The 23379-nt window shown below is 35.1% G+C and overlaps 3 protein-coding genes across 4 annotated transcripts; 1 reads left to right on the top strand and 2 right to left on the bottom strand.

Annotated features, from left to right (window-relative positions):
* Positions 1 to 2437: 2437 nt before the first annotated feature.
* Positions 2438 to 11250, top strand: EMB1507 (U5 small nuclear ribonucleoprotein helicase). 2 transcript variants are annotated; one of them, XM_088109326.1, is made up of 5 exons: positions 2438 to 2590; positions 2677 to 5672; positions 6125 to 6514; positions 6614 to 9806; positions 10989 to 11250. In XM_088109326.1, the coding sequence occupies exons 2-4, from the start codon at positions 2697 to 2699 to the stop codon at positions 9800 to 9802; spliced, it is 6555 nt and encodes a 2184-aa protein (XP_087965452.1). In that variant the 5' UTR covers positions 2438 to 2590; positions 2677 to 2696; the 3' UTR covers positions 9803 to 9806; positions 10989 to 11250. The 2 variants fall into 2 exon arrangements, with proteins under 2 accessions (XP_087965452.1, XP_047146915.2); XM_047290959.2 differs by having other exon boundaries at positions 2439 to 2590; positions 10883 to 11250.
* A 532-nt stretch (positions 11251 to 11782) lies between these two features.
* Positions 11783 to 13356, bottom strand: PSBR (photosystem II subunit R). Its single transcript, XM_088109327.1, has 5 exons — positions 13128 to 13356; positions 12980 to 13038; positions 12523 to 12578; positions 12368 to 12420; positions 11783 to 12042 (listed from the first exon to the last, which is right to left on the bottom strand). The coding sequence occupies exons 1-5, from the start codon at positions 13282 to 13284 to the stop codon at positions 11948 to 11950; spliced, it is 420 nt and encodes a 139-aa protein (XP_087965453.1). The 5' UTR covers positions 13285 to 13356; the 3' UTR covers positions 11783 to 11947.
* A 1034-nt stretch (positions 13357 to 14390) lies between these two features.
* LOC124819433 (FAD/NAD(P)-binding oxidoreductase family protein) lies at positions 14391 to 19428 on the bottom strand. The gene is made up of 9 exons (XM_047290954.2): positions 19271 to 19428; positions 19040 to 19139; positions 18264 to 18444; positions 17508 to 17580; positions 17237 to 17416; positions 16567 to 16664; positions 16114 to 16202; positions 15862 to 16035; positions 14391 to 14767 (listed from the first exon to the last, which is right to left on the bottom strand). The coding sequence occupies exons 1-9, from the start codon at positions 19311 to 19313 to the stop codon at positions 14596 to 14598; spliced, it is 1110 nt and encodes a 369-aa protein (XP_047146910.2). The 5' UTR covers positions 19314 to 19428; the 3' UTR covers positions 14391 to 14595.
* Between the last annotated feature and the right edge of the window lie 3951 nt (positions 19429 to 23379).

The following is a 23379-nucleotide window of genomic DNA, read 5'->3' as shown; positions in this document are numbered from 1 at the left end:
TACTACTTTTTCAAAATAGGATTCATCATTAGTTATCTAAAGATTATTCTTCAATTAACTAATGTCTTAGATTTTCAAATTAATCAATGTAAATTAACAATTAATTTGTTGGCATTCTCACATCCAAAGTACATTCTCAATTAAAAGCAAGAACTTTGTAAATTAATCATGATAAATTTAAGGCCTAATTGCTTAATTGATCCCCAAATTAAGGGGTTTTTTTTCAACTTCGTCCTCGCTTTTATAAAAGGTTTAATTTCATCCACAGTTTGTATAATTACACCAATCAAGTCCATTTCGTTAATTTTGCACAAACAGAGTTAACTTTGTGGTAACGTAGCAAAGAAGTTTGCATTTTATTTCTCTCTCCTCTGCTTCTCTGCTCCTCTGTTGAGTTAAACCGTCTAGTTGTTTTGACTAGGGTTAAACCAGAAGTGGTTAGAATACTTGTAAACCAGAAGTGGTTAATAAAGTAAAATTCTTTTCACAACTCTTCTGATATAGCATGTTTGTCGAATTTTGGATTTATCAAATGAATGCTTAAACGCTCGACCTTGTAAATGATTATAAAAAGTTGTTGCTTTCAACGTGTTATTCAGAACGTACACTGTAGTATTTGTAAGAACTTTCTCAATTGAATAATAATCGTTTAGTGTGTAAAGTTCTTGTATTTAGAAATAAAAATGCAGTTGCAAGTTTTATATGAGAAGCATTTAGACAAGAGATAAATAACAATTGCATAGATATTTTTATACTGGTTCACTCCAACTGAGTTACGTTCAGTCACTCCACTATAATCTTCAACAAGATTACAATTGAGTATTTGTTATCCTCTTGATTCTTCATCTAAATGATCTTGTGTCTTCCTTTTTTCATGTACAACAACCGTTAGTTAAAGTCAACTTGTCAGAACATGCTTGTTTTTTCACTACTTTACTTGAAGTAGGTTGTGTAGGGAGGTTCAACATACACACATAAATCTCCACGCTGGTAAGATTTTGTCCGCTTTAGGCTAAGCCTTCACGGATTTGCTATTGGTATCACTCCAAAAAGCCTCTTACCAATGGAGGTATCTTATGTGCATATAAGCACATATCCTTCTCTTGTTTTTTCTGAAGTGGGACTTTGTTTGTACCCAACATCCTCCCCTCAAACAAAGGACTATGGTTCTCCACCTCCACCTCCCCTACAACAAAAGTCTTTTCTTATCCTTGAGTACACCATGGTCAACACTGATCATCTCTTGCTCTCTACCTCTCATGATTCATCTGGCTATCTACCATTTGGCCACTTGCTAGGGCTTCACTTGATCATGGAGGGACGTACTTGTCTAAGCCCAGTCACCAGACTTGAACCAACATGTTGTACTTTCTTTTAGACACCGCTTCTCAAGTGAAGAACATTGAGTGAATATATTTTTTGTCTCTAACATCCACTTATGATATTTTAATTTAAGCTTGTGGATGCGTGTAAAGTAGGTTATCTACAAATAATAGAGTAGATTGTGTATGCAACAGATATATCTTATCCCTAATCACTTATGTTGTTTTTTGACATTGAACATTTAATGTTATTTAATTCTTGTTCAGAATAACAAAGTGCTTTTCAATTTTCTACCGTTGAGGTTTTGTTTAACAATTAAGTTTTTCTTCTAAAGATACCAAACGTTGAGTAGAAACTTCATCGTTAGATAAAATAACAGTTTAGCTCATGGTATCGTTTAGACTGATGTAAATGTTTTTTGTGATTTTGCCTTTTAGAGAATAACGTTTAGGATGTTATGTTTTCCTTTGTGTTTCAGGTTTAAACTTTTAGAGTGTTTTTATCAAAGACATTATCTTGATAATTTTTTGTTTTTTCGAGAGTTCAACTGAATATCCCTTAAATATAGTAAGCTTACATGTTTAACTCAAACTCTCTTATATAGTTTAACTTATCAATCATTTATTATTGTGTCTGAGTATTTGATATTAATTGTTTTTATATTTTCTACCATCCTAAATGTTTTTCTAAGATTTTTTTTATATTCGCCATCTTAAGACTTATGAGTAAAGATACGGTGAATTATGAGATGTATAAAAACAAACGGTTATCTACACAACAAAACATTTAGGTTGAATCAAACTTAATTATAAATCGCAAATCTTTGTAAGAAGCAATGCTGAGCCCAGGATGTAATTATTCGTGAAAATATTTTGGCTAGTTCTTCTTTCATCCCTGTAATTTCTAATTGTACCCCTACAATTTTAAAATAACTATTATAAAGGTCACTTTTGGAATAAATTTTCTACGATTTTCAAAAATATGAATTTTGAAATGGGATTTTAGGAAAAAAGTATTTGAAAGTGGGCCTGACAGCCCAAATCAAGCGTGTCCAAAAGGACGGGCCAGACCCATTAACACCACCGCCTTAATTTTTCATCACACTAAAACATTGTCCGTGTTTCCCACGAACCCTTGATCTATTTTTCTCCCTCTTTGTAAAGGCTTCTCATTTATCAGAATGACGTTCTGAGAACCACGTTTCACCATTCACAACACTGCCACCATTACCAGTGTCAACGTCGTTCTCTCGCAGTTTCAAATTAGTGTACGCTTTCACCCTTGAAATTTTCAAATATCTTTTCTTCTTCAATTGCTTCTTAGGGTTTCACGCTTTCGCATTTGCTCCTGCAGGTTTTTCTAGGTTTTCGGAAATGGCGCACCTAGGTGGAGGTGCGGAAGCGCACGCGCGGTTCAAGCAGTACGAGTACCGTGCCAACTCCAGCTTGGTTCTCACCACCGACTCTAGGCCGCGCGACACGCATGAGCCCACCGGTGAGCCCGAGTCTCTATGGGGCAAGATTGACCCAAAGAGCTTCGGCGACCGCGCCTACCGGGGCCGACCGGTGGAGCTAGACGAGAAGCTTGAAAAGGCGAAGAACAAGAAGAAAAAGAAGGACCGTGACGCCGCCGCCGATGCCGCCGCCTCCGTCCCCTCAAAGCGGCGCCGTGTTCAGCATGATAGTGTTCTCTCCGCCTCCGACGACGGCGTGTACCAGCCCAAGACGAAGGAGACGCGCGCAGCCTATGAGGCCATGCTCAGTGTCATCCAGCACCAGCTCGGCGGCCAGCCCCTCAGCATTGTCAGTGCTGCTGCTGATGAGATACTTGCTGTGCTTAAAAACGATACTCTTAAGAACACGGACAAGAAGAAAGATATAGAGAAGCTTTTGAATCCCATACCTAACCATGTTTTTGACCAGCTAGTTTCGATTGGGAAGTTGATTACTGACTTTCAGGAGGCTGCTGATGTTTCCAATGGGAATTCGGCTATGGATGGTGAAGAGGGGCTTGATGATGATGTTGGTGTTGCTGTCGAGTTTGAGGAGAACGAGGATGATGACGAGGAGAGTGATTTGGATATTGTGCAGGATGATGAGGAAGAGGAGGAGGATGGGGTGGAGCAGAATGGTTCTGCGGCTATGCAAATGGGGGGTGGGATTGATGACGAGGATATGGAAGATGGTAATGAAGGGATGAGTTTGAATGTGCAGGATATTGATGCGTATTGGCTTCAGAGGAAAATCTCTCTGGCTTTCGAGCAGCAGATTGATCCGCAGCAGTGCCAGAAGCTCGCGGAGGAGGTGCTCAAGATTCTGGCTGAGGGGGATGACAGGGAGGTGGAGAGCAAACTTTTGTTTCACCTCGAGTTTGATAAGTTCAGCCTCATTAAGTTTTTGCTTAGGAATAGGTTGAAGATTGTGTGGTGTACACGGTTGGCAAGGGCACAGGACCAGGAGGAGAGAGAGAGGATTGAGGAGGAGATGAAGGGAACTGAGTTGCAGCCGATTTTGGAGCAGTTGCACGCTACAAGGGCATCCGCGAAGGAGAGGCAGAAGAACTTGGAGAAGAGTATAAGGGAGGAGGCTAGGAGGTTGAAGGATGACACTGGTGGAGATGGGGATAAAGAGAGGGACAGGGGCAGGAGGGGGCTTGCTGATAGAGATGGAGAGAGTGGATGGTTGAAGGGACAGCGGCAGATGCTTGATCTTGATAACATTGCTTTTGCTCAAGGTGGTTTTTTCATGGCTAAGAAGAAGTGTGACCTGCCTGATGGGTCTTATAGGCATCTTAGTAAGGGATATGAAGAGATACACGTGCCTGCCTTGAAAGCTAAAGCGCTTGATCCAAATGAGAAGCTTGTGAAAATATCATCTATGCCTGATTGGGCACAACCGGCTTTTAAAGGAATGACACAGTTGAATAGAGTGCAGAGCAAAGTATATGAGACTGCACTTTTTAAGCCCGATAATCTTCTGCTCTGTGCCCCAACGGGAGCTGGAAAAACTAATGTTGCAGTTCTCACTATACTTCAACAAATTGCACGGCATAGGAATCCTGAGGATGGCTCGATTGACCATAGTGCTTATAAAATTGTGTATGTTGCACCTATGAAAGCTCTTGTTGCTGAGGTAGTTGGGAATTTGTCCAATAGATTGCAGGAATATGATGTTAAAGTCAGGGAGCTCAGTGGAGACCAGTCACTAACCCGGCAACAGATAGAAGAGACTCAGATTATAGTGACAACCCCTGAGAAGTGGGATATTATCACCCGAAAGTCGGGAGACCGAACTTATACACAGCTTGTAAAACTTGTGATTATTGATGAGATTCATCTACTTCATGACAACAGAGGACCTGTTCTTGAAAGTATCGTTGCTAGAACAGTAAGGCAAATTGAAACCACAAAGGATTATATTCGTTTGGTGGGACTGTCTGCTACTCTCCCTAATTATGAAGATGTTGCACTGTTCTTGCGAGTTGATCTGAAGAAGGGTTTGTTTTATTTTGATAATAGTTACAGACCTGTTCCACTTTCTCAGCAGTATGTTGGAATCACAGTGAAGAAGCCACTTCAGAGGTTCCAGTTGATGAATGATATCTGTTATGAGAAAGTTATGGCTGTGGCTGGGAAACATCAGGTTCTTATATTTGTACACTCTAGGAAAGAAACTGCCAAAACTGCTAGAGCCATCAGAGATGCCGCACTGGGAAAGGACACTCTCGGTAGGTTCCTTAAAGAAGATAGCGCAAGCCGTGAGATTCTTCAAACTCATACTGATCTTGTAAAGAGCAATGATCTTAAAGATCTTCTGCCATATGGTTTTGCTATTCATCATGCTGGTATGACCAGGACAGATCGCCAGCTTGTTGAAGATCTTTTTGCTGATGGACATGTTCAAGTGTTGGTATCAACTGCGACCCTTGCGTGGGGTGTTAATCTACCGGCCCATACAGTGATTATTAAAGGAACACAGATTTATAATCCCGAAAAGGGGGCCTGGACTGAATTAAGTCCTCTTGATGTGATGCAGATGCTGGGTCGTGCTGGAAGGCCGCAATATGATTCATACGGTGAGGGAATAATTGTTACTGGTCATAGTGAGTTGCAGTATTACCTCTCTCTTATGAACCAACAACTTCCTATTGAAAGTCAGTTTGTGTCCAAGCTGGCTGATCAGCTGAATGCAGAGATTGTTCTTGGTACTGTACAAAATGCTAGGGAAGCTTGTAATTGGATTGGATATACTTACTTGTATGTCCGCATGCTGAGGAATCCTTCGTTGTATGGTATAGCACCTGACATCCTAACAAGGGATATAACATTGGAAGAGAGAAGGGCTGACTTGGTACGCATCTCAACACTCTAACATCTCACTATATTATACAATTATGTGAACTTAGGTTGATGTGATTGTACTTATTTGCTTTATTGATTAGGTGTATTTCTTTCCTGTTTCTTTTAACTTTTTAGTGATCTTTATCTGTTGTGCTTCAGTTATGTTTGTGCTTACCATTGTCATTATTACTGTAGAGTTGCATGACAAGGGAACCAAATCGACATTGGTTGTGAAAAATATTCATTCTAGTTAGCAATAGGTTCTTGGCCTCATAAGTTATTTTTATTTTTTTCTACTTTAAATCTTTTCTGAATCAAAATATGATATTGTTGGGAACCAAGAATTGAAATAAGAAAGAAGAAAATGGTTTTTATTGATAAAGTTTAATGTTGTATATTGCCTGTTCATAATGTCGTTTTTTTGGTGGATATTGATTAATCTATTTTGTTGAAATCTCGCAGATCCATACTGCTGCAACCATCTTGGATAGAAATAATTTGGTGAAGTATGATAGGAAGAGTGGATATTTTCAGGTCACTGATCTAGGCCGTATTGCTAGCTACTACTACATAACACATGGAACCATATCGACATATAACGAGCATTTGAAGCCTACAATGGGGGACATAGAGCTATGCCGATTGTTCTCATTAAGTGAAGAATTTAAGTATGTAACAGTAAGGCAGGATGAGAAGATGGAGCTAGCAAAACTTTTGGACCGTGTTCCCATTCCCATCAAGGAAAGTCTGGAAGAGCCAAGTGCAAAGATCAATGTTTTACTGCAAGCATACATTTCACAATTAAAGCTCGAAGGACTCTCACTGACATCTGATATGGTCTTTATAACTCAGGTTAGACTTCATTCATTGCCGTTCTTAATTGACTAATTTTGTAAATGTCTGTTCATTTGTCTCGTTGCTGATTCTCGTATTCCCCCCTTTTCTTTTCAGAGTGCTGGACGCCTTTTACGGGCACTATTTGAGATTGTTTTGAAACGTGGCTGGGCACAATTGGCTGAGAAGGCTTTGAACTTGTGCAAAATGGTGACCAAGAGGATGTGGAGTGTCCAAACTCCTCTTCGTCAATTCAATGGAATTCCAAGTGATTTACTAACGAAATTGGAGAAGAAAGATCTGGCTTGGGAAAGGTATTACGATTTATCATCACAAGAGATAGGTGAACTCATTCGTGCACCGAAGATGGGAAGGACACTTCATAAATTTATTCATCAGTTTCCTAAACTGAACCTTGCAGCACATGTGCAGCCAATTACTAGGACAGTTTTGAGAGTTGAGCTGACTATAACTCCGGATTTTGCTTGGGATGACAGAATTCATGGATATGTTGAACCATTCTGGGTGATTGTGGAGGATAACGATGGAGAATACATTCTTCACCATGAATATTTTATGCTGAAAAAGCAGTATATTGATGAGGACCACACACTGAATTTCACAGTGCCTATTTACGAGCCTCTTCCCCCTCAGTACTTTATCCATGTCGTTTCAGATAAATGGCTTGGGTCCCAAACTGTTTTACCTGTTTCTTTCAGACACCTGATCTTACCTGAAAAGTATCCTCCACCAACTGAACTACTGGATCTGCAGCCACTTCCTGTGACTGCACTGCGAAATCCATCATATGAAGCTCTATATCAGGATTTTAAGCATTTTAATCCTGTTCAGACACAAGTTTTCACAGTTTTATACAATTCAGATGACAATGTCCTAGTTGCTGCTCCAACTGGGAGTGGTAAGACTATATGTGCAGAATTTGCTGTTTTGAGGAATCATCAGAAAGGTCCTGATAGTGTCATGCGTGTTGTTTATGTTGCACCCATCGAAGCTCTTGCCAAAGAGAGGTACCGTGATTGGGAGAGGAAGTTTGGAAATGGTCTAAAACTGAGGGTGGTTGAGTTGACTGGAGAAACTGCAACTGACTTGAAACTTCTCGAGAAAGGTCAGATTATTATCAGTACTCCTGAGAAATGGGATGCATTGTCCCGTCGCTGGAAACAGAGGAAACATGTTCAACAAGTTAGTCTTTTCATCATTGATGAGCTCCACTTGATTGGAGGTCAAGGAGGTCCTGTTTTAGAGGTTGTTGTTTCCAGGATGCGATATATTGCTAGTCAAGTTGAAAACAAGATACGCATTGTGGCTTTGTCTACCTCACTTGCAAATGCAAAAGATCTCGGAGAATGGATTGGAGCTACCTCCCATGGTCTTTTCAATTTCCCCCCAGGTGTTCGTCCAGTGCCTTTGGAAATTCACATTCAAGGTGTAGATATTGCTAACTTTGAGGCAAGGATGCAGGCAATGACCAAGCCAACTTACACTGCTATTGTTCAACATGCAAAGAATAAGAAACCTGCGCTCGTATTTGTACCTACTAGGAAGCATGTTCGGTTGACTGCCGTGGATCTGATTACATACTCAGGTGCAGACAGTGGAGAGAAGCCATTTTTGTTGCGGTCCCCAGAAGAGCTTGAACCTTTCCTCGACAAGATTAGTGATGAAATGTTGAAAGTTACTTTGCGTGAAGGAGTGGGATACCTGCATGAGGGCTTGAACAGTCTTGATCATGACATTGTGACACAGCTATTCGATGCAGGCTGGATTCAAGTTTGTGTTTTAAATAGTTCCATGTGTTGGGGGGTGACATTGTCAGCTCATTTGGTCGTTGTGATGGGCACACAGTACTACGATGGGCGAGAGAATGCACAGACAGATTACCCTGTTACTGATCTCCTGCAGATGATGGGTCATGCCAGCCGTCCTCTGGTAGACAATTCTGGAAAATGTGTCATCTTGTGCCATGCTCCTCGTAAGGAGTACTACAAGAAGTTTTTATATGAAGCATTCCCTGTTGAAAGCCATCTTCATCACTTCTTGCATGATAACTTGAATGCTGAAATTGTTGCTGGAATTATTGAGAACAAGCAAGATGCTGTAGATTACCTTACATGGACATTCATGTACAGGCGGCTCACACAGAATCCCAACTACTACAATTTACAAGGAGTTAGTCACAGACATCTTTCTGATCACCTCTCAGAAATGGTGGAAAATACCTTGAGTGATTTAGAAGCAAGCAAGTGCATGACTATTGAGGACGATATGGACCTTTCTCCTCTCAATCTTGGAATGATAGCATCTTATTATTACATCAGTTACACAACAATTGAAAGGTTTTCATCATCGGTGACTTCAAAAACAAAAATGAAAGGTCTGTTGGAGATTTTGTCTTCAGCTTCAGAGTATGCTCAGCTTCCAATACGACCTGGAGAGGAAGAGGTTGTTCGTAAGTTGATTAATCACCAGAGGTTTTCCTTTGAAAACCCCAAGGTCACAGATCCGCATGTAAAAGCTAATGCCTTGCTACAGGCCCATTTCTCTAGGCAATTTGTTGGTGGGAACCTTGCATTAGACCAGAAGGAGGTGCTTCTTTCTGCAAATAGACTGCTTCAGGCAATGGTAGACGTGATATCAAGCAATGGTTGGCTGAGTCTGGCTCTTCTTACTATGGAGGTCAGTCAAATGGTGACACAGGGTATGTGGGAACGTGATTCCATGCTACTACAGCTTCCTCATTTCACAAAGGATCTGGCCAAAAAATGCCAGGATAACCCCGGGAAGAGTATCGAAACTGTTTTTGATTTATTAGAGATGGAGGATGATGAAAGGCGTGAATTACTGGGCATGTCAGATTCACAGTTGTTGGATATTGCCCGATTTTGCAACCGGTTTCCTAATATTGATTTGTCATATGAGGTTCTGGACAGTGACAATGTTCGAGCTGGGGAGGATGTAACTGTACTGGTCACTCTTGAGCGGGATCTTGAGGGAAAGACAGAAATAGGACCCGTTGATGCTCCAAGGTATCCAAAAGCCAAGGAGGAAGGATGGTGGCTTGTTGTTGGTGATACCAAAACCAATCTGTTGCTTGCCATTAAACGGGTTTCCCTGCAGAGGAAGTTAAAAGCCAAACTGGAGTTTGCTGCTCCTGCTGATACTGGAAGGAAATCCTATGCTCTTTATTTCATGTGTGATTCATACCTGGGTTGTGATCAGGAATATGGTTTCACTGTTGATGTTAAGGAAGCTGATGGTGACGATGAAGATAGCGGCAGAGAATGAAAAGGTAGCCTTCTGGACCCCTCAAACATGATTACTATCTACATTACTTAGCTTGTTTTATTTAATATGCATGTCAAAAAGATCTAATATGTCAAGAGTTAAGGGTTTTTAAACACGTACTACCAGTACATTATATACATAATGCTCGAATGATTGTTTGATTACGAAAGAATCTCCTGCACTAAATTTGAGACATTTGCATTCGTAGTTAGCCTACATTATTGAATAAAACGTGGGGTATCTGTTCGGTTGACAGAACATTATCTCGTTGTCGTAATTAGACCTTGTGTTTGACCACAGGTCGGTTTGGTTCGTATAATTTTTAATTATTTGAGACAATAATAAAATGCCAGGCTAGCTAATATTTCACATAGTTATAGTTGATTATAACAAAGAACCAAGTAAAATAGTATTACAGATCATCAGAGTTTTGTAACGTTAAAATTACAGACACTATTATATTGAATTAATAACGAAATATCGATTATATATTGAAATTGTGGAAGTAAAAAGTTTCACTGATATATCTTTTCAAAGTGGTTTGTTTGTCGGTGATGGGAATATCAAGTTGAATCCTAAATTAATTGTTAGTTATTAATTTTTAAAGTATACTTGGATAAATGTACTAAAGAGTACTAACACTGTACTTATTTATGAAGCTAAGTTATTTACTTAGGTTAAGAATTGCAATTAAGTTTATTTGATGCTTTTGTTTTCTTACAATAAAGATTTCTTTTTTCTAAATTACCTTAAAAATTACATTTATTATTATGATATTCAGGATTAAAGATAAAGTCATTTTAAGTTACGAAATTAAAGCTGAATATGATTTTATTTTCTTGTGTGAGTCCAGAAAGAGTATAATATAAATATGTAAATGTCAAACCTCGTCTTTGAAGGGATCAACTGTTTTTCCTTGAACTATTTTTTGGGATTGGATCACTCTGCATTTATACAACAAAAGTTACATTAACTTCTCTGCCTCCCATTTGTGTTTTTTGATACGTCTGTCTGAATTCTTTTTATTTGACACACTTGTGCTTGGCGGTTTTGAACAAACTAAATTTGTATCTTTTACAGTTTCGTGAGGCGACAAATGGAGGGACAATAACCATTGCTGAAGATCGTCGTTGTATTTACTTGTTGATAGTTGTAATTCCATGCTTACAATTGTCTATCGTGGCAGGAAAAGGAGATATTTGCAGTAGTAGGAAATGAAGTAACATTAGGAAGTGACAGTGTAGCTTGCTTATTGAAACACCGTAGCTGGCGGCTCCATAGTTGCAGCATCATTGAAACACCCTTGTAAGATTTTGCACTAATTATGTCACAGAAAGACGAAACAGCAGAGATGTTGGAGAACTAATTTTGTCAGCATGTTTTGGAGAACTAATTTTGTCAGCATGTTTTGCAGCACCTTGTATACATGTTTTTGTTTGGCTGTTTCAGTTCATTATTGCCATATAAATTTCATATCGAACTCTTGGGTTCACTTTAGTTTGAGTTCATTTCACTCGATTTCAAAGCAATGCGAAGGCTGAGATTGCAAAAGGCATTAACATCTGTGTTCGAGTACAAATGAGTTGCAACATTGTTACGCCATGGAACGACCCTTTCATTTTCATCATGAAAAACAAAGTCAAGTGAACGTGATTTCCCCCAACTAGCATCCTTGAAAGGAATGCACTCAGAAGATTTTGTCAGAATAGAAACATAGTCTATGTTTGAAAGAATATTTTCTAAAAATAATCAGAATTAAGCTATTGTTCAAGTTGTTTTATTATGAAAATAGAAGCATAACAGTTAGATAAATGTTAAAAATACATTTATCGGTTTCCTTTGTAAAGAATGTACTGTGACAAATCGAGTCACACGTCTCATTATTAATTAAAATTTACTGAAAATATCTTCTTTAATCTCCCTTCTTTAAAAAGTCTCACTTTTTATTAAGTTCCATTTGCAAGGAGAAGAGACAACACATCCAACGAAGATGCATGCATGATTATAGTAGCAAAAAGATTTTCACATCCAAGCATTTATAGAACAGAAGGAATATCACATATCCACAAAGTAGTTGATGAAGTATTCTTGAAGTTTAAATAGGTACATGAACTAAGTTGTAAAATAAACATGGATCTGCAAAGTCTATTGTGCCAAAGCACTTGTGTTGTAGACAAGAAGTACACCACCAGCTAGCAGACCAAGTAGAGTTACAGCCCAGATAGCCAAACCAGTCGTACCTGCATCATAAAAACACCAACACAACATCTTTCACTTTCAACTTTTATTCTCAAAAATATCTATTCATCACATGAAAAACTTACTATAATGATAAACTACTCTTCCTGTGATGTGGAAACACATGAATAAGAAAGCACAAGGATTCTCTAAATTCAACAACTTAAGAATAAGGGTACTCATTTTCATAATTTATAATATATATATTGCTTTAGAGGAATATATTCCAATGAATAATGAGTGAAAATAATTTCATATGTAGATTAGAACTTTTTTTTTTCTTCTTTTTCATGCTAATTTTTCTTGAATGTCATTCATGTTTCTTACCTCCAGCGTAGACATCACCGGTTGGGGACCAGTCCTTTGTGTCATAGATAGGACTGCATAATAAATCAGGCAAATGCAATTAGAATAGAAATTTAAATGCACAAATAAATGAAAATAATTTTTATTAATATAGATCTAGATCTTATTATTATTACCTGTATCCATCAACATTAGCACCGTATTTGTCAACAAATTGGTACACACCCTTTCCCTGAATTCATGTTTGAAAGTTAGAAGAATAATACAGTAAATACTACCAACAATCTCAAAACAACGAATCAACTTCAGATTCCTTTATCAGAGAAATTCAGACTCTAAAGTTATGAAATAAAGTAACAATTTCAAAATCTTAAACAGAGGTAAACAATTTCAGTCCCTGATTAAAAAAATCAATAACCAAAATCAAACGCATACATAACAAATCATGATACACACATCAGTTAACTTTCTTATCAGTCATACACATAACAAATCATACAGAAACTTGAGTTTCAGTTAATTTTCTTTTGAAAACAACTGAGATTACTTATTTTGTGAATACTTTATAGTCAAAACAGCATGTGTTAATTATGTTCTAAGATCCAAGCAAAGATGGCTAATTAAAACACAAACCTTTCCTTTCCTGCCAGATGCATCAAGTCCATCCCTCAAGTTCATGCCACCACTAATTCCTGCAAACATTCAGACAAAAATCATCAAGATTAACAAAAGGGTGTGTGTGTTTTTCAGAGTTTTCAAAAGGGCAAGCATGAAATCAAACCATAGGGCGTGTCAGTCTTGATCTTCTTGCCACCACTGGCCACAACTCTGAATGAAGAGGAGTTCCTTGAAAGGGAGGGAAGTCCTCTGACTGAGGACTTCTCAACAGTGAAAGGGGCAGGTTTAAGGGCCACAGATGCCATCACTGAAGAGGCCATTTTTCAGCTCAGACTAAGTTTTGCTGCTTCTGCAAATGCTTCTTCTTTGCTATGGGAAACAAAACATGTGCCACTCATAGTAATAACAACAATAGTGACCAAGGATTTGTGATTGGTTTTCTCACACGTGGCATTTCATTTGTGGTAGACACAGGGATATGATAATGTGAACATTATCTGAAATCAGATCAATTTTTCACCTGTTGTTCATCATCATAAATATGCAAACAAAAATCTTCATGAAAGAAAATTGATGGATATTCCCATAGGAAAAAAAAAACATTTTTTTTTCTGGTCGAAAAAAAGAAGAGATTTTACGACATGTGTGTGTGTGTTTTAAGGTGAAATTTACTGTAGAATTGCACTTAACACATATTCACTAAAAGAACAACGAAAAAGTTATAATGGCTTTGTTTTGCCTTAGCTTCCGTTAACACCACATTTATTTAGTATAAATTAAATTATGGAGGATTAGTCAAATTATTTGTGAAACAAGTTTTCGAAAATTTATTTTCATCTTCGTTTATTATCTCCTCTTGATTTAACTCATAAAAATAAAATACTTGGACAACTAGTTAAGAAAATCAAATAAATAATTAATGTGCTTAATAGTGATTTTTCTTTATAAAGCAAATATTACTGGATGACCTATATTAACCTAGTAAATGTAATTTTTTTTATAAAGCAAATTTAGTTCCTCGCTAATCATTATTAGAAAAAATTATCCATAACCACTACAATGAAAGAAAAAAGAAACATAAAACCAAATTAGAGTTATTATACATTCTTATTTTGTAATTTATATATAAATTAAGTTTAACTTTTATAAGAATTTATTTTATTTCTTTTCTTATTTTGTTTTATGAAAAAGTTTGTGGAAACATGTCCTTATTCTAATCTACCATGACAATCATGATGATCACCAACAAACAAATCACTATTAATTTGAAGAGTAATTTCTGTTTAAATCCCCATTTGTTTCTTCAAAAAATTTATTATTCCATTTTACTTCTTAGTATCCAAATTTACTTATTAGTAAGTTGATTCATTCAGTACACAATCATTACCAAAAATGGCTTGTAATCTGATTTCTTGCCTTGTCATAGTGCTGTCTTAAATGTGTTTTATTTAACTAAAGAGATGTAACATACTCACAAATATAGTTGATGTAGCCATCATCTAGTTAGTGCACATGACAGATGCCTTACCTTATTATGCTTAGAATACAATGATGTCTTAAAACAAATTTTGAACATGAATTTTCCCAGAAACACAATCCCAAAGAAGGACTTAAGATAACAAAAGCTCCAACTATAAAGAGCTGACACTATCTGTAAGCTTTAATGCAGCTGCCAAACCACTATCTATGGCGCCTTCAACATTAGGACTGACACAGAAGTCTCCACAGATGGCTAGTCTCTTGTTTCTATCCCAAAGACATTTTTCTTCTGGGGCAATACTAGCAGCTGGAAATGCACTCCCCCTGTTAAAGCAATCAACTTTGCAACATTAAAACAAAACCTTTCTCATCATAAACAGAATGGAAATAGTTGCATGCAGCATTATTGTTATTATTGAAATTCTCTGCAGCTTCTAATGATAAAGCAGATAAATAGGAGTACTAAAATATAATGACGTTGTTTCAAACATCATTAAAGTGTATGTGAGTTGTTGTAAATTCTTTTGATACCTGTGTTCAAATCATATCAATAAAAAATAGATCAGTACAGTGGTCTCTGACAAGCTAGCATTCTTTCATTAACTCAACACTAGTTATTATATACTTGTCATCATGCAAAGCTGTTATCTAAAATAGGATGCAGGGTTTACAACAACTAGATTCATCTTAATAGTTTTGAGACAATTCCTAATTCTTTGATGCTAAGAAAGTTCGTTTCGCAGAATAATAGAAATTAGCTTTTAAATGTGCTAATATGCTTTATGATAAGAAATATTCTAACGTTAAACCGAATGATGAGTTAGTTCAAACTATAAAAAACCTGGTAGGGATAGGTTAAAGAAAGTTAATACTAAATCTTCCAAAACAAATATTTCTAAAAATCGACTTTTAAAGGCTTTTTTGGAATGTATGGCGTTCAAAGCATGAAATATTTTTGTGAAGGAAATGATGAGTAGTTTACTTTTATCCATCCATGATTTTTTTTTATACGTGTGCGATGTAATTTTATCATGGGTTTAGTATGGTTTTTCAATGCTTTTTTCTTTTCTTTCTCTTTTTTTTTATTTATTTTTTTATTTTTTTATGATGCCTAGCATGAGTTTATTTGGACCTAAAATAAATAGATTAAAACTTTGTTAAGAAGAAAAAGGTTTTCCAAAACAAAATTCATATATTATGAACCAGAGGTAAAGGCAACCGAGTTTCTGAAATGTGAAAAAGATTAATGGATAAGAAGTGCAAATGGAGCTGAATAACCATCTAATGATAACGTATAGTAATGCTCTATAACTCAAGATAGTTCTTTCAAGGCACTAACTCCTTAGTGTAACATGTCCATGGCATGAGAAATAGCAGCGAACTCAGAGCTCTATATACATTAATTCTTAGTTACTTACCATCTATGAGCTTTCTTGAAAAATGGTGGAGATTTGATAAGCCCTGTACTTTGAAATTCTTGCAAAAGCTGTTCAGCCACTTTGTTGAGTGTAATGTCTGAGGGCTTGTTAAGTCCAGTTAGAGCAATTACATCCTCAGCGTATTCTGGTGTAGAATGAAGAACCCATCTTTCACTGTAGATATACCGGTTACCACCTTATTAACAATTGAACTTAGATATAAAGTATAGTTATAACACAAATGCAACATACCTTGCAGTAGAACGGCTAGGCTTGCTGCTATCACAATAAGCCCGACTTAAAACTTTAGAATTTTCAAAAGAAAATGCTTTGACTGGAATCTGAATCATAAGATGAATTTTGTAGACTAAGATCCTCAATTATATGTCAGAAAAATGGTACTGAACAGAATATTAGAATACTCAGCTAAGCCACAATTCAACTAGCTTGTATCAATACCTTATGTTGAATCTTATGGTTATAAAAATTTAACACATTAACTTTGCTCAAGTCATTTTTCAGTTGTTTTATACAGTAGATATCAAACTACATAACTTTTTCACAAGAAGTCGTCATCAAGTCACTAAAAACTGAAAAGGAAATCAAGAACCATCATGCCAAAACCAGATGAGCCATATGCAATTAATATATTTGTAAGGTTATAGAACTCAATAATAGATTGGGAGTTGTATGACTATATCATACTGTTGATAGAGGCTCTGCAAATGCCAGCATAACAATGAAACATGGCTTAACAGGAAGGTTGAGCAGCTTTTCTGACAACTCTGGCACTAAATTTGTATCTGCATCGCTTGCACGAGTGTAGACATAGTCAATAATACATAATCCATACTATCCAGATCTTCAAGTTCAAATTCACCTTGAATGTATCAATTATTTATTTAATTGATTATGAAATTGACCATGGATTAAATCATCAAACTTCATTTATATTGGTTTAACTAAAGGAATTTTTAGTAGGTCACAAGAAACACTGCATCAGTATTGCAATCTAGCAAGAAATTGTTGAGATCCTTCTTAGCTTTCCAGAGTATTGCAAAAATGACAAAATGAAAGAAACACTTATCAAATGCATTTGCATTCATGCTATCTAGCATAACATTAGAACAATTCCTCATCAAAACATGATTCTGCTGGTACTAGCTGTGTTTAACATTTTGAAGGTGACTGATATAATCTTCTCAGATGAACTTTATTTGTTTTGGCCAAGTTTCTTCATTATCTACACAGATGACTTTCTAAAATAAAGACCTATTACAGAGTCCAACATTGTCTCCACAAAAAAGATAAAATGAATGAGGAATAACATGGAAAAATAAAGAGAGCCAGCAAAAGAAAACCATCACACCCATACCAAGTAGTGGCAGCCGTCCTGTTACTTGTGTAATCCGGGGAGAAACTATGTTCTTGTCTGATGCAACAAGCCCCTTAAACTGACCAAGATTTTGCCCATTCACTCCTGTCAATGACCACTCTTTATCATCATGCAACCATTCAATCCTTCCAATACCCACACCAAACTTGCTTTCCACACCTAACCATGACAAAACTAATGAATAAACTTTCTACTATCTTCATGGTCAACTCTAAACAACAATACTAGATAGTGAAGAGAAAGTTGATACCATTCTCACTTCCCAATGATTTGCAGATAGCATTCATGCCTGGAACACCTACATATCTCTTGCTTAATCCTTCCTAATAAATATTCCAGTCACAGAAACCACTATTCAAGAAAAAAGTAATCTCAGATACACAAGGTTTTGTCCAAGTGGTCTACAGAATTTGGATTGCTACATAACATTTTGAATGGAAGTAAAATGTGATGAATTTTACAGAAAATAAGTTTTCCAAAATCTAAATTCTAAGGTGCTGCTATGATATATACACCTTCGTATTTTCACCATGTAGTATTGACATTTATAAGGCGCTGCTAATATATATTTTTTCATATATCAACACCAAACCTCTGTCAAAAGTCTACATTTGTCATGAGAACATGAAAGACAACTTCTGCATTTACATAGCAAACATAATTCTTTTTCAAAGAAATAGTAGATGCAATTTGGATAAAGTTCTCGACAAACACTCGTAAAAAACAAAATATAGAATGAAATCATAGATGTAACGTGAACTAAAGTCCTTAAAAAAGTTAAAATTTACACCTCAACTTTCTTAGAAGATTTGTAGTCTAACTTTTCAATGTTCACCTATTAACTTAACAGAGCTCAAAATTATTTTTTCGGAAGTCTTAAATAGTAAGATTTTATGAACTTAACTTGCACCACTGACCAATAACATAAAAGCATGACACTCTGTAATCACTATACACAACTTATACAGCATAAAACCATTTGAGCATATGAATAATACTTGTCAACCTGCTCTATGTTTTTAAATTTATGGGTGTGAAAATCAAAGAAGCCAAACTTTTCGTTCCATTCAGCTACAAGACCCCTTGATACCCACTCTTCAACCAGTCGTAACACTTCAGACTTGCCAACGGAGAAAAATGGAGCACCATGGTCAAAATGCAGCTCCTGCCCATCTTCAGTTTTCTCCCTGGATTGCATCAAATTGACAAAATTCAGGATCCTCTTTCAAATTATCACCAAACAGATGAAGGAAATTCCATTAGTGAGGAAAAAACAATATTAACTGTGCTACACCTTAAAGTAAACTAACTATCACTAAATGTCAGTGTCCCTTCTTTGACTAAGGTATGTCAGTCAGCAAATTATCTCAGAAAATAAAATAAAATAAAAAGTCCATAAAACATATTAGTTGCTTAAAATAATACAGCCTAAAAGACTGAAAATAGAGAAAAATTTCACAGAGAGATCAAGCTACATGCTACCAATCTGAAAAGGTGAAAAACATGAGCCGTGACAAACCTTTCCTAGTTCCACATATTCAGAGCAAACAAATACATGTACCAATAAAAAACGTCAAATCTGTTTGTTTTATCTCCCCTAAAAAATAAATACTTTTTCTAGGAGATAACAGAAAATTATGTAATGTCACTAACGACTTATATAAAAATTCTCCCTGAATCCACTGGGTACCATCAAAATGCTATTCCAATGGCTTTTGAACAGCAATTCCACAGAACCCAATTAGAATAAATGGAGGGAACTCAGTAAATAAATAAAAATACCTTCTTTGGGACATGCGTCCACCAGGGCCTCTAGCTGACTCAAAGAGAGTAACAGAAACCCCATTTCTGGCAAGAGTTGAAGCACATACGGCTCCTGAAACTGTCAATATTCCATTTTTATTATCAAAATTATTATTCAAAATTAGTTCACTAAAAACCAAAAATACTAAATGTAAATAAATAAATACATAAATACGAGTTGATTTCAGATCAAGTGCATGCGGTGCTTACTTCCACTTCCCAACACGGCAACCTTAAAGGATGTGCTACTCATCGTTTGGTTTCCTTGCTGAACAGAAAAGGGAAGATTTAGGAAAGAATTGGAAGATTGGGCAAGGTCGAGGTGGTTCGATAAGTAGCTTAAAGTAAATGAAAATTTCTTCTCTCTGCACCTCTCACTCGTTTCTTCTTGCACCTCTATGTGTAAATGACATTTTCACCTCTAACTTTTATTTTAAATGACATTTTTATCCTTTTGACTGAGGAATCTTTGACCAGTTAAGATTCTCCTCTCTCTTCTATTTGATATTGTTGAAAGTCTAATGCATTCCACTCTTTCTTCCGAGTCTTCTTCTTCTATTCCTCCACGCCTCATTAGCAAGTGCTCATTGTATCGTTGTTGTAGTCATATATTTGTTGTGAAAAAAATACTTTCTAAGCTTCATTATAATATTTGTTTTTGCTTTTGTTGAAAGAGAGAAAAGAAAGAAACAAACAGTGAATCTATAAACTGTATTGTATTGAACACATATTTTATTGTAAAAAGTAATAATCTAAACAACTTGTAAGCAATTATTAATTACAATTCTCAAGAGAATTAAAACACTTGTTATAAAACTCTTACTAGTTAAGGAAATCTAGACAGCGTATTAGAGGATACTAAAATTGTCTAGTACAAGAGTGGTGCAAATATTCAACTAGTCTAAGATAACGGGAAGTTATTCCCTAACTAAGGATACCAGGAGTTGTGTGAAACTAGTCTAGGATAACGGAAAGTTATTCGTTGATTGGGGATATCAGGAGTGGTGAAGAATATTGCACAACCAGAAGAGGGTGAAACTCAACTAGACATCATATCGGGGATACTAGGAGTGCCTAAGGATACCAAGAGTGGTGAGAATACTCAGTTATAATCATGTTGAAGATTCTAGTGGAACACTTTATAGATAGAGGAGATTGGACGTAGCTCAGTTTGAGTGAATGAGTATAAAGTTATTTGTGCATTTATTGTTTATCTTTGTCTCAATGTTATTCTCATTAAAACCTGCAATTGCATTTTAGTTTCAAATACAAGAGCTTTCTATACTAAATGATTATTTATTAAAAAACATGCTCTCACAGACACTAAAATGAATATCCTATATAGCACGAAGAAAATAATTCATTGATTAAAATCATTTACAAAGACGAGCCTTTAATAATGAGAAATCTTATACTTGACAAAAGTACTATATAAGGATAGTTGTGAAAAGGTTTTTCCATTAACATTATTCAACCCTTCCCCTTTCTAATGTTTGTCAGGTACTTCACTTGGATGAACTAGACTGAAACTTTTGTTGTTATTGTTGTTATGCTGAGGCTCGAGGCATAGAGTGTCGAGCGCTCTCCTTTTGATGCATAACTATGTTTTCGGCCTTGAGGGCGGTTAATTCCTTTTCATACCTTCACTGCATCTACTTCATCTCCTGCTACATGGTTCTCATATGTTGTTACTTACTAGGATGATTCTTATTCTCCTTCGTCATGACATTGTTTGTCATGTTCTTTGTAGTCACCATTGAGTTTCTGTTGGTTGTTGAATACTCGACCCTACAATGGGCTAAGAAATGTTTCTGGTGTATGGTTGAGGTCAACATCCAACATCTAAAAAGTCGTCCAAGGGGTTCAAAAGTTGTCTTCTACTTCAAATATCTTGTAGTCATTCGTCCAATCTGTTTGGAAGTACATATAAAAGGCCGATGTCAAATTCAGCTCAATGTTTGACACTATAGATATTAATGGTGTAGTAAATGCAAACTTACCTCCTTACCTCTAACCTATATTTATAGACTTTTGAGTGAACTTTTAATCAACAACCTCATTTTTTATAATCACACTTTAGCTGAAGTTGTTTAACATTAGAATCAATTACCTTAATAATTGACTGATTAACCAAACTTCGCGATCATTTGATTTTGGTGATAGTTTGTTTGAATATCTTATTAATAATTGACTATCTGGTCTATGACTAATCAAACAATACGATATAAATTCAATGAGAAGAAAAACTCTACTAATTAAACATAAAAGGACATAAATAATTGTTATGCTATTTGATTTCATTGACAATAAAATTAAATTAAATGTTAGGATAATTAAACAAAAACAAAAAATAATTTAAAAACAAACAAATTGTTTTAATAAAAAATAATAAAAATATTCAATCTTTTAGATAAATAAAACGTAATCCAAACATAACAACTAAAGTTGAAAATGTGAAAGTCTTCTCCGCCATGAAAGGTGGACGACAAGAAGCGTGAAGCGCGAAATTCCGCAAAACGACAACGTGTTGATGTTGTCAACAAAAATATTTTTCAACAATTTCTACGGCAGCACGTGAACCTTGAACACATTTATGAACTCTTTTTTTTTATTATTATTAACTATTTTTTTTATTATCCATATAACAATTTATCCTTGTGAGAAAAGAAAAACAATTCATTACTAAGAATATAATTTATTTTCATACAACTCGATGAAATATAATTTTATCATTTGTGGTTCAGATTTAAGATTTTTGGCTTCTCGTTACTTTTTTTATTTGATTTTATTAAATTTTACTTACATGATATTATACAAACGTTTATATAAATTAATAATATTTTTATTTCTCCCATTTTCTATTTAATCGGCTCTCTCTTTTATTTTATTTTATCTTAAAGATAAAAAAAAAAACAGAAAGTAACTCTCTTTACTTCTTCTTCTTTTTTTCATCATAAAGTGTTTCTGTAAGATATAGATTCTTATATATGGAAACAATTTCTTGCACATAAAAATAATCATGTTATTTCCAAAGTTAGCACATCTCCAATCATAATTAGGTAATAAGTTCAAGATTGTTTGGATTTAAGATAACTTCATTAAAATATTTTGATATGATATTAAATTTGAGAAGTTAAATATTTAATATAAAAATTCTGGATTATAAAAATGAAAACTGTCTTTTCAAGTTTAGAAAGTCAAAACATAAAAAAAATGTATTAAAATGTGTACATAAAATTTTTCGTATTGGGTCAAAATTGTAAAACATGCTGCTTCTACGTTTCTTTGTTTTTCCACTTGAAAGGTTTAGTACCAAAGCTATTTTCAAACCTACGGGATACCTACGAAGAATTTTGTTGTCGTACGAAAGTGAAATAAAACCATATGCTTTTATAATTAAAAAAGAGAGTAATGGTTGATCAACCACCATATTATATTTTGAAAGTGAGTGAATGTAACGTGGATTTTGAAGTTGAATTCAACAATGTAACAATACCAACAATGATTTGTTTATCAAGAGTAAAATATACTTTTAGAATTTAGACATGAACCTAGTTTTAGGGGGAAAAAAACATGCAGTTTATTTTGATCTTTTAGAACTTTTTTTTATTAATTTAGATTTTATAAATTTTAGTTTAGAAGCATTCTTTTTTATCATATTTAAATAGAACAGTTCAATAATTATGCTCAACCAAGCAGTTCAACAAGGTTTATTTAATTTTATTAGTCTAAAATAATTTGAAAAACACTAAATATTAATATATTAACACTATATGGCCAAACCTCGATTTGATTACATAATTATATTTCGTAATAATATATATTTACAAAATATTTAGTACATGAAGTATTACGTCATTATTATTATTTTTAATTATTATATACAATAAATTATTATATTAGATAATATTATTTTATATTTTCTTAATATTATCAATTTTTTAGAAGGTATTTGACTGACTTGAATGTCGAAACATTTTCTAGAGACACAACTCTCTACTTAGTTACTGAGATGAGTATTACAAATATCTCTAAATTTGAAGACTTAGAGTGTTTGTGAATGTATTCGTAAGATATATATTTGGCTATCTATAAACATTGAGTTTATATAAAAAGTAATAATGTCATTTTCAATTTAAAAATATTAAAATAATAAATTTATTAATTTTGTTCTTTATATATTAACATTTTTATTTATTTATAATTCACATAAAATTCTAACTTACACTTTTATCTTTAGATAAAGAGACACTACAAAAGTATTTTTTTTTCAGAATTATTTTTAACATTATCAACGGTTTTAACTGATAAAATAGCAG

The sequence above is a fragment of the Vigna umbellata genome, chromosome 3 (genome assembly GCF_029865625.1).
Source record: "Vigna umbellata cultivar VRB3 chromosome 3, Vumbellata_1.0, whole genome shotgun sequence".
Lineage (NCBI taxonomy): Eukaryota > Viridiplantae > Streptophyta > Magnoliopsida > Fabales > Fabaceae > Vigna > Vigna umbellata.
This window is presented reverse-complemented; position numbering and strand designations above follow the sequence as displayed.